The sequence below is a fragment of the Eucalyptus grandis genome, chromosome 6, assembly GCF_016545825.1.
Source record: "Eucalyptus grandis isolate ANBG69807.140 chromosome 6, ASM1654582v1, whole genome shotgun sequence".
Lineage (NCBI taxonomy): Eukaryota > Viridiplantae > Streptophyta > Magnoliopsida > Myrtales > Myrtaceae > Eucalyptus > Eucalyptus grandis.
The window spans coordinates 18971390-18983537 of NC_052617.1; the positions used below are offsets into that span (position 1 = coordinate 18971390).

General features: G+C 42.9%; 2 protein-coding genes across 2 annotated transcripts; both read left to right on the top strand.

Moving 5' to 3' along the window:
• Positions 1–1156: 1156 nt before the first annotated feature.
• Positions 1157–3150, top strand: LOC104448766 (histone-lysine N-methyltransferase 2D). Its single transcript, XM_010062656.3, has one exon. It carries the CDS (start codon positions 1198–1200, stop codon positions 2824–2826), a length of 1629 nt encoding a protein of 542 aa, XP_010060958.2. The 5' UTR covers positions 1157–1197; the 3' UTR covers positions 2827–3150.
• A 4212-nt stretch (positions 3151–7362) lies between these two features.
• On the top strand, positions 7363–8912 carry LOC104451642 (putative pectinesterase 11). The gene is made up of 4 exons (XM_010066255.3): positions 7363–7749; positions 8025–8213; positions 8336–8571; positions 8659–8912. Exons 1-4 carry the CDS (start codon positions 7363–7365, stop codon positions 8822–8824), a joined length of 978 nt encoding a protein of 325 aa, XP_010064557.2. The 3' UTR covers positions 8825–8912.
• The last annotated feature ends 3236 nt before the right edge of the window (positions 8913–12148 follow it).

Sequence of the window (12148 nt, forward strand, 5' to 3'; positions counted from 1 at the left end):
GTGCAGATTAGAGAGATTGGAGCTGATCTACATATATGGGCAGTTCAATCAGACGAGATCGATGATTGAAGCAAGTTCCTTCCTTGGATGACATGATGGAAGGAAGGAAGGAATATCGTGAGGAACGATTTCTTGGGACAAGAAGTGAAAAGTTGTATAAACTCTACTTATTCGAAAAAGAATGAAGCTTTGAGATGCAGGACGCGCTTGCGAACCTACATCGTGCGGATGAGAGAGATTCGAGCCGATACAGATATATGAGCAGTCCAACCACACGTGTCGATGATTGAAGCAAGTTCCTTTCTTGGACGACTGGATCGAGGGAAGGAATATTGGAAAGACGTCGAGCTGCGAGTTGAGTATGCCTTTTCTGGTCCGGGTGCAGCATGTGATTCCGGGTGATATGATCGCATGGTGTCTAAAGCAAATTGGGGATTAGAAAGAAGGAACTTTTTCCTGTTTTTCAGATTTTGTCTCACAGAAACCTGAAGGCAAATCCAAAGCAAATCGGTTGAGATGCTAAACCTACTAGAGAAGGTAACATGCAGGCCAAGCATCCCGTATAACTCAACAACCAAAAGAAGGCTTTGCACGCCTGAGAGGCAAAGAAGCCCTGGGAGAGTGTCCCTGAAGAAAATGGCACCACAAAAAATCCCAGGAGTCTTCTCAAGTATCCTTAAGAATCCTACATATATATAAATGAGAGGAATACTCTCAAAGCCATGTGCATCTAGACTGCAGACCAAATATCGTTCTCTTCTCATTCGCTACATCTTGTCCACTTCTTCTAGTCACACATGGCCGAACAACGACAACCGTTCCGCTTCCGCATCCCATGGCTTGCGACTCCCCGTGCCACGACCGGAGCCCAACCTCCTCCTCGCCCCACTACTGAAAGGGCCCCTCCCCAGCCAGCTGCTGCCCCTTCTGTTCCCCGTCCACCATTTAGACCTTCCGGAATTGCCCGAGCGGCGCGCGCCACCGCCGCCCCCCCACCACCACCCCCACCGCCACCGCCGCCACCACCACCGCCCCCACCGCCGTCTCCACCGCCCCCTCCCCCTCCAGTTCGATTCCCACTGCCGCCACTGTCGCCGCCTCCCCCTCCACCTCCAGTCCAAGTTCCGCTGCCGCTGCCGCCGCCCCGCCACCGCTTTCGCCGCCACCCCCTCCCCCCCCCCTCCAGCCCAAGTCCCAATGCCACGAAGGCCATTATCTCCACCGCAATCTCCACCAATACCACGTGCAGCCCCAGTGTACACCATCGCTCCTAAACTCGAAGAGCCAACCCTAACAGCGGATCGTCCAGAAGCCGCATCCCCGCCACCAGAGCAACCTTCAGCAGTGCCCCAAACTCCGCCTACCACTCTCCAAGTCCAAAAGCCACCCGAGGTGACAGTCAAACTGCAATCACCGATTCCTGCGGCCCCCGTAGCTCCCACTGCTTCTCAACCAACAACACCAGCGCTGGCAATACCTCAACCGAAAGCCCCGTCCCTGCCTCCATCGCCTTCGCCTAAACCGCCACCTCAGGGACCTTCCCTGCTCCGTCTAGGAGAGGAAACATTTGCTGAACCTCAACCTTCTCAGTTGGCTCCTGAGCCGCCTAAAGAAACATTGCCAAAACCCTCTTCTCCAGCTCGGGAGGTAATTCCGCCGCTCCCAGAAGCGGCACGTTTGCCTCCGCCGCCCACCGAAAAGAGCTTGTTGCAAACTCCCATTTCTCAACCGCCATTGGAACCTCCACCTAAAGCAGAAATCAAAGATGAAAGTGTCTCCAGGCCTGGAAGTGACATCGAGGCTCCAGCAAAGCGTGATGCAACTGCTGACATAGCCAAGATTGAGGCGCCAGCTCAGCCGGAGAGACTCGATCCCATGAGTACGAAAGCGGTTCAACCCGGCCTGCCAGGTAAAGTATCAGAAGAAGCTAAGGAAACGAAGAAGGACGAGGAACAATTCCCAAAACAAGAGAAGACTAAAAGCGAGGACAGCAAAGAAACACTCCAGGGGACACTAACAGCAGGACCGAGCCTAGATTTGCCGACCAAAGAGCCATCAACCGTCGCATTACCAGAAGAGCAGAAGCAGAAGCATGGAAAGCACATCAAAGCTCACAAAAGCACACAACTTCCTAAAGCAAGGCACGTTGTTAGTGAGTCTCATGACAAAACTGCTGCATCCAGAGGGGACCAATCTTCCCTACCCAAAGAGATAAGGGAAGAGATATCGAAGCTAGTTCACAACTTGACGACCGGGCAAACGAAGACGACTCTGGATGATAAGCCGGTCAGCATAACAACCATGGCGGGCGAGAACAGAGGAGCCTTGATGCAGTTAATTTCGGAATCGGACAAAAAGGAGGGATCAATCCACATCCGCCGCGGTTACAAGACCGACCCGGATGAGAGTCCCGAAGCCACCACCGACACGGAGGAGTCGTCAGAGCAGAAGGGCCCAAAAACTGAACAAGAACCCGAAATAGAGGCTTTCATTAACAGCAATGTCCAAACTCTCAACAACTCCTTGGTGTTCGACAGCTCGATTTCAGGGAGGAACCCAGGCGTTCAGGTGGAGTTCTCTGCCGACGATGCAGAAGAGGTCGAGCTGAGCAATCAGACCGAGACCCCAGAGACCCGCAAGGCTGAAGTTAGTGTCACTCCAAGCGAGAAGCTTATCCATGAACCAACCATAAGGCGAAGGTGCCTGAGAGGCCTCTTCCTGGAATCAAGCGACTCGGACCAGGATAATCCCACGAAGCCTCGGCGTCATGGCTGCCGCTACGGCTGCGGGGGGCCAACCAAAGGGAAAGATGTGGACGTCGCCTGACGACGCAGTAGTACCTCTTGGCTGAGACCCGCGCACACGACCGAAAAGGAAGTATCAGAAGCTTCGGTTCAATAAAAGTGATGTAAATAAAACACGCACAATAAGCTTGCAGGATCTGCCACTGATTCATGCAATGCAACCGTATAGATCATAAGCCGAGTGCCTTTGCGTGTATTGATCATATCATAGTACCATCAAACAAGGATTTCAGGCTTGTTGTGTTGACCCTACATTGCAAAGTCCCAAGTGTGTATGTTGGAGCAAGCGAATGATAGGGAGTGCATTGGGGTTTATGAAATGCTAAACTTGCTGTTAGTTGATGAATTCTACATTCTAATCACACATTAAACCGGTAACTACAGAGTTATGCGAAAACAATGCATTTTCTTGTGGAAAATTGCTGAAATTGGCTAGCACGCACGGTCCTGAATCCACATTATGCTGCACATCACAAGAGGAACGGATTCTAAGTCCTAATGTCTTCGTACTGTTATGTCTCAATCATTTTTAGTTAAATTTCATATGGCTTTCTCCATTTTAGGGTTAAGTACAGAATTAGTCCTTTAAGTTTCAGTATTTTTGCAATTTGGTTTCGTAACTTTTGTTTTGTACAATGAAGTCCTCTAACGATTTGGATTTGTGCGATTTGGTCCTAGAAGTATTATTTTGTGCAATCACCTCCTCTAACTTTCTTAATTCATGCAATCAAATCCTTCGATTGATAAATAACGTGGCACTGCTTATGTAATAGAAAATGACAAGTGATGTATTTGGCACCAAATAAGCAAAAAAAAAAAAAAAAAAAAAACGCATGGAAAAACTAGAAAGAAATTTTCTAATTTGACACTATTAGTTAAAAGTGCGTAAACAAAGCACTCAATTGTATAATTCAAGAAAGTTAGATGATCAGATGCACAAAATAAAACTTAGAGGACCAAGTTGCAAAAATTCAGAAAGTTAGAGGACTTGGTTGTACAAAATAAAAGTTAGAGAACCAAATTACAAAAGCGCTAAAACTCAGAGGACTAAATCTATAATTAACACTTTTATTTTTTATTTTTTTATTTCTCCTTCTTTGCATTATGTGGTTACTCATATTTAGGCGATTAATAGGTGGGTTGGACCAAATACAGGCCCAAAAGTCTTCATCCAACCTTCGTCTCAACCAACATTAAACTCTACTAATGAGAAAAGCGGACTTGGGTGCGGTCTAAAGTGGGGAAGTCCGGGTCCAAGAAGAAACTCATTTGCCTAGGCGTGCTGGTTTGTGCTTCGAGGTTGTTAGCACCGATCCATTATCAGGTCTACTCTTGCTTAAGTATCTAACAGGTGGGCATTATAAAAAGGACTATTTTCGATGAAGGATCAAGGGGGGCCAATACGGGCCATCTCTTTTACGCAAAAAAACTTGACTCTTAGGTTCCATTTATTCCATAGAGAATGTGATTATTCTAGAAAATATTATCTAAGAAGTCATTTTCAGAAAAAAGAAATGATTATATTTTTTGATATTTTGCTAAGATCTGAAAAATAACCAAATAATATTTTTTTGTTGTTTGAGAAGAAAATTCTTATTTAATTTTCCTAAATAGACACACATTAATCAAGCGCTAGTGACTTACGCACGGATAGCCACCGGCACGGGCATTGGTCTTGGGTCCACCAAAACCAAACTCGAGGACTTAGTGCTTATGCCCAACTCCCCTGCGCCTTGGCCTGAGTCTACAGAGGCCAAGCCTAGTTCCCTGGTGCTCGAGCCTAAGTCCATCAAGGCTGAGCCCCAAACCTTGGTGCTTAGGACCGGGACTCCTGCACCCTAGCCAATTCGAGACTACAATTACTAGTGTGGGCGGCTGGGCACATGGGCCCATCCATTAGGGACCAAAGTACAAGCACCGATGTGACCTATTTGGATTAACCCACTCAAGGTATTGTCCATTTTACCTCGTCCACTACCTAGCATTACAATTTTGTCCTTTGGCATACATGCAGAAAGTCACCCATCCTTTTAGTGCATAAGCCTAAGCACACTTAACTTGTTATTACATTGAAGGGCATCTACATGAGTTAATTCCAGTTTTCACGTGTATCCTAGGCATGTCTCCCTATTTGGTGTGTAATTCGGTTCATTTTTGCCCCCACTCACCATCCAAGAAGCCTGCTAGAAGCCGTTCTTTGTTTGAGCCCTTTCACCTCAACAACCACTCTCGATCCTCATAGGCACGACCTCGATGGACCCAAGTCTAGGCGCTGGTGTCTTGAGCCTAGCATCAATGCATTGAGGTGTAGGCATAGGGGACCTATGCATGGGAATCTTGTGCCTACCCTCACTGGACTTGAGCTTCAGAGTCAAAGACTTGGGTACCGATGCTGAAGTTTGAGGCTTGGCCTTAATGGACTCAAGCACGATGGCTAGGGTCTTGGGCACAACCTCGATAGACTTAGGCCAAGGCGTCGAGGTCCCGAGTTCAACCTTGATGTACCTAGGTTCGAGTGCCAAGGACTCGGCCCCACTACCAAGGGCCCTATAATGAGTAATAAGGTTCCCATTCCCAAGTGCAGAATTTCTTATTCAAGCATCATTATCTAATTGTATTTTATAAAATAATTTCTAATTTATTTAAAGAGGAAATCATTTTCCTGAATTTAAATTTTGGTATGAAAATCTTTTCCTTTATCCAAGAAATATTTTCTATTGACCCATTCTCCTGAACAATTCAAACGTTGGAAAATGAGATGCTTTTCGCAAACTAAACGGAGCCTTAATGAAATATTAACACACACACACACACACAAGAGATATATTTACTAAAGGTCCTAAAACTTGTCATGAAAGTACTCACACACACACACAAGAGATATATTTACTAAAGGTCCTAAAACTTGTCATGAAAGTACTCACACACACACACACAAGAGATATATTTACTAAAGGTCCTAAAACTTGTCACGAAAGTGCAATTGAGTCTTAAAACTTGCAAAAAGTGTAATTAAGTCCTAAAACTTATCAAATTAGTTCAATTAAGTCATTATGTTAACTCTATCTAGTTTGGTTAACGGAAAATGTTGACGTGACTTTTTTTAATATTATCTCTCTCCTACGTGGCTAAACCATAAAATATAAGACTAAAACAACATCATTTTGGTCAAAATATGATTTTTAATATTAATTTTATTTAAATTAAAATTTAAAAATATGCTAAAAAGAAAAAGAAAAAAAAGAAGTCAGGTGGTAGGGCTACAAGCCCCATCTCTGCTGTAGCCCCACCATCACCGGGATTGACCAACAAGGGTGGGGCGAGCCGATGGGGATCATCAAAGGGGGGGCAACCCTCGCCCTCGCCTGCCACCAATGGCAGCCCTTATCCAAGTCAGCATTGAAAATCGGATTTAAACAAAAAAAGAAATATTGTTTTGTCTCATATTTTATGATTTAGCCGCCTCATCGCCACCTAGGAGAGATGTAATATAAAAAAAAGCCACATCGGCATTTTCAGTTAGTTAAATTAGACGGAGTTAATAGGATGACTTAATTATACTTTCGTAATAAATTTTATGACTTTTAGTAAATATATCCATATATATAAATATATTCTATAATTTATGAATGTGACATAACATTTTCTATAGCTAGACCAAGTTTTTGTTTCTGTCACCGTTTATTAACTGATTATTGAGTATCTCCTAAGTTTTTGTTTGAATGCACGAACGCGATCTTTTGTTGTGTCGGAACGATTTTTTCCACATGGGTTTCAGGGTCGATCTCAAATCTCACTTCCGGATCGTTCCACGGGGCCATGGTCAATGAAAACCCTACTCCAAGCCAACTTCCGAATCCTTATGATCTCTTCACAAGCCACTCACGAAAAGGTAGGAACACCTGGGGATATTCCGAAGTTAAACTTGACAATCTCTGCACGTGAAGAGTCTGAAGACTCCTGTCCAATAACACTGCTCCTATCCACGACACCCGCGTTTGAAACATCGTCAGAGCACACGAACACAGAAGGATACAGCTTCCCTAGTTTAAAAAGCCGATTGCTTTCCTCTAATGGCAATCAAGATTTCTGACGTTTACCTTAAGACTAGGGACATATATCTCCAACCAAATAAATGAATTATCTCGCAAGCCGCCTCCGTAGGTCGTACGCCTCAACTCCTCGAACTATTATTATTATTATTATTATTATTATTATTATTATTATTATTATTGTTTGCAGACTTATCTTTAATTTGATATGAATTGGGAATGTACACGAATTCGGATGATGGACTTGGGGCATCATTCATTGACGGCTGCTTCTGGGCTTTAGACAATAGCAGCCGCTTGGTCCCTCTCCTACGTTCCCAATAATTGCTGATCACCGCCGTCATTGTCAAGAAATCGGCCCCTCTCGTTTCGCAATTTCGTCCTATAAATAGAACGACACAGCTCATAATCATCTAATCACCCACATTTTTCATCATCTTCGCTTTTCATATCATAATTTCGACCCCAATAATATCCATTAGTAGTCGCACATCTTGAGTTGCGTCATGAGGAGTCGAGGGCAATTCATCCTCTACTTTCTCCTGGCTCTTTGGTCTACCGGCACGAACTTCTCTGAGGCGGGAATTGCGACTCGAGCTCCCAAAATCGGACGCCTCATCCGGGTTGAGCCCTCTGGGAAGGGGGACTTCACGAGGATACAAGACGCCATTGATGCCGTGCCGTCGAACAACTTAGAGCTCGTGTTCATACGGGTCGAGCCAGGGACGTACCACGAGAAAATCATGGTCCCGGTAGACAAGCCTTTCATAACTCTAAGTGGGAGGAGCGCGTCCAACACGATCATCACAGGGAGCGATAGTGGAGACATATTCGGTTCACCCACCGTTTCCATCCTGGCTTCCAACTTCGTCGGTCGTTATCTCACAATTCAGGTTCGTATGTACAGGCACGCTAAAAGCAACGACAACTTTGAATTCGTCTAAAGTGATTATTTAGTATTGCTTCATAATGAAGTTAAAAATGCAATTGTACATTATTGTCGAACATAATAATATAACATAGAACGAGGTTTTCAGAGTAACTTAGCTTAGTGATTCACATGGCCTACAAACAGATTGTCTAGCCAACATGATGTAATCGAACATAGATTGTCCTGTGCATCTCATTTTCATTTATGATTGGTTCAACTCGATGTTTTGATGTTTAGAATACTTATGGGTCGGGAGCAAAAGCCGTGGCATTGAGAGTGTCCGGCGATATAGTTACGTTTTTGGCGTGCAGAATCACATCTCACCAAGACACATTGCTTGACCACGTCGGGAGGCATTACTACAGCAACTGCTACATCGAAGGTGACGTGGACTTCATCTTCGGCAATGCTGCTTCTCTCTTTCGGGTATCATTTCATGCCAACAATTTGAACTCCATGGGGCAGATAGTCATAATTTCTTTCCTCTCTCTCTTTTTCATGACTATTATTATTATTATTATTATTATTATTATTATTCGCCATTGTAGAAATGCCATGTGCATTCGGTGTCGCGAGGAGGAGGATTCATCACGGCCCAACACCGATCATCGCCGTCGGAGAACACAGGCTTCGTCTTCTTGGGCTGCACGATCACGGGCCTCACCAACACTTTCTTGGGCCGACCGTGGGGCCCATATTCGAGGGTCGTCTTCGCCCTCTCTTACATGTCTAGTGCCGTCCTCCCCCAGGGATGGGATGACTGGGGCGACGCATCCAAACAGAGGTAACCAACAATAGCAACAATGATAACAACAATAGCAATGTCATGCAATTCAATTATTTCGAAAATAATGTCTTTTCTTTTCTTTAGGACGGCCTACTATGGGCAATATGAATGTTATGGACCGGGGGCCGACACGTCGAAGAGGGTTCCCTGGTCTCGTGTCCTTACTGGTGAGGAAGTGTCGCCCCTCTTGACAACGGATATGGTTGACCAACAAAGCTGGTTCAGAAATGCTCCATCTTTGTTCAACTGAGGCTAATGTCGGTTCAAAGAATGTTGTCGAAAATATTATATGTGTGTATGTAACGAAAAATTACTTTAATTTGCTTACATTGAAAATATGTGATGGTGAAATCCTTTTCTGTGTAATCTTGACCACGAGCGGAGTTTCCTTATAAGTTGTAATTTGTGCATTACTTAGACGAATCGCTAATAAAGATGCCTCATTATAACTTTTTCAAAGTCTAACAATGCAGTAAAAATGATCATTTTAATAGATCATTTGGAGACTAATGTTATGGAATCGATGATTTTCTCCCTTCTTTATTGAAAATTTTTGCAACTGTTGTTCAACATAAAACGCTCGAAAGCTAAGCAGACAAAGTGGATAATTTGCATAATCTTTCTCAAAACATCGCATATTGTATCCTTACGTATTGTTAATCCCTAAAAATGCACGTAAATTGCGGTGTATATATATAAAATAGGACGCTGTGATTTGAGCATAAGAGTTGTTCGCACCTAAAACAACATGTCTGAACGGTAAGCAGATACAACGTAGTTTTTAATCTCCAGAAGTATGTCTGATGTTGAAAATCTACGGTGGAAGAATGCCTTGAAACTTTTGTCTGCGTTAAGGTCATGCGTCTCGCGCTCTACATGGAGTTTCGTTGACTCAGGTGAGCAGCCGATGTGCATTAAAAGGTTATATACCCAAAGATCTAAGTATCGAAGAGAACGTCTCCCATGCCTTATTCTTCTTGATCTTCTTGGACAGGGATTTGCTTGTCATTGCTGTGAGGTCCATGAATTTCACAGGTTTTTGAGTTTCACTTTGCTTGTCTGAAATGTATCTGATCTCAAATGCACGGGTCTACTGAATTTTTTTGTGGTAATAACACTTGTGTTTTTCGATCATTGTCATATAGTATTCAATTTTGACAAATTTTGGGCTGTTAAGCTTGGTAGAATCTGAGCTACAAGGTCTTGAATATGTGAAAGGTTGCTATGGTCGTATTGTTATTTTTAATTGGGTGGGAATCAAACAACTGAGAGGGGGACTATTGGGCAATTCTGTATAAACCGCCAATATTTGAAGGGCATGTGAAGGGTCAAACGCTTCCTAACCGAGGATGAGCCCGTGCATCACCTCATGACCCAAAACACTAGGTCAGCCTTTCTTCAATAAATAGTTTTCAAGGACAATATAAGGAATTGCATCCTTATAACGGAATGTACAACGCCCAATTTAGCTTGAGAATCCGGAAACTTGAGGGAGACATACAAATAATAACAGCAATTGGTTTTGGCTTGCTGTAGCCATAATTAAGAGAGTGATGTAAGCTCTCAATCAGTTTGTAGTCGCAAAACCAACCCTTGCCTTTAGATATCATTTAAGATGACAATTTTCCCATCTCTGAATTTTTAGCACAAACAACCTGTAGCACTCCCAACAATCAATTGTTTCAACCCTTCTCAATATCTCACGCCTCACCTCGATGTCACAAAACCCCTCTTTTCAGCCAACATTAATATGGGAGAAATTGGGTTGTGACATACGCCTCTCAATTCTACTTGCCAATCTCCCCAAGTGAAAAGCTCGAATCATCTAAATTGAAGCAAGTGATCAAGTGGACCAAACCCCAATCAGAAATCTAGTTCAGAGGGGACCAATCTTCCCTACACAGAGATAAGGGAAGAGATATCGAAGCTAGTTCACAAATTGACGACGGGGCAGGCGAAGAAGACTCGGGATGATAAGCCGATCAGCATAACAACCATGGAGGGCGAGAACCGAGGAGCCTTGACGCGGTTAAACTTCGGAATCGGCCAAAAAGGAGGGGTCAATTCACATCCACCGCCCGTTACAAGACCGACCCGGATGAGATCTCGAAACCACCACCGGTACGGCTGTGGGGGGACGACCAAAAAGAAAGATGTCAACGTCGCCTGACTGCGCTCTGCCTCGAGGCTCGACTGAGACCAGCGCACTCGAGCACAAAAGAAGATTTAAAACCTCCAATTCAATAAAAGTCATCTAAATAAAGCACGGACAACAAGCATGCGGGATCTGCCACTGATTTATGCAAAATGTATCGGAATGGATCATAAGCCGAGTGTCTTTGCGTGTATTGATCATATCATAGTACCAACAAACAAGGATTTCAGGCTTGTTGTGTTGATGCTGCATTGCAAAGTCCCAAGTTTGTCTATGTTAGAGTAAGCAATTGATAAGAGACTGCATCTGGGTATATTTGAAATGCTAAACTTTCTGTCCGTTGATGAATTCTACATCCTAATCACCCGTTAAACCAGTAACCACAGAATCACGCAAAAATGAAGCATTTTTTCGTAGGAAATTGCTGAAATTGGCTAGCACACGCAGTCCTTAATCCATATTATGCTGCACGTTACGAGAGCAACCGATTCTAAGTCTAATGTGATGTACTGTTATGTCCCAATCATTTTTAGTTAGGGCCTGCATGTTTGTATTTCTTTTTTTGTTCATGAACAAATTTTATGTTTTTTTGTTCCCGGGAACAAAAAAAAAAAAGAACATAAACGCGTTTGTTTGCGTTTTTATTCAAAACCTATTTTTTTGTTCCGGGAACAAAATTAGAACAGAAATAAAAAACAAAAAAAAAAAAAGTTATTTTTTTCCATAAACACTTTTGAAGAACATATTTTCTCGCTCATCTCTTTTCTCCTCTTTTTTTTTTTCTTTTTTTTCTTTGGCCGGTTGCCAGCCATGGCCGAGGCGGGCGACTGGCCAAAAGAAGAAAAAAAAAAAAAAAAAAATTAAAAAAATTAAAAAATTAAAAAGAAAAAAAAAAAAAAGAATATAAATTTACAAAATATGTTTCTATTCATTTTTATTCCCAGAATAAGTTTATCAAACGTGTCTTTCTGGTTAAAAAATGTTATCCGAAACAGAAATAGTTTTTTCTATTTCTGTTTTTCGGAACAATTTTTGAACAGAAACGTAAACAAACGCGCCCTTAAATTCCATATGGCCTCTCCATTTTGTGCCTTCTTGCGTATCTTTTATGCCTGGTTTTAGGGTTAAGTACAGATTTAGTCTTTTTAACTTTCAACATTTGTGTGATTTGGTCTCGTAACTTTTGTTTTTTTCAATGAAGTCCTCTAAAAAATTGAATTTGTGCGATTTGGTACTTTAAGTTTTACTTTTTGCAATCAAATCATCTAACTTTCTCAATTCATGCAATCAAATCCTTCTATTGATTAATGACATGGGACATAAAGGTGATGCCTTTGGCACCAACTAAGCAGGAAAAAAAGTGAAAAAACAAGAAAGAAATTCCTTATTTGATACTATTAGTTAAAAGAGCGTAAACAA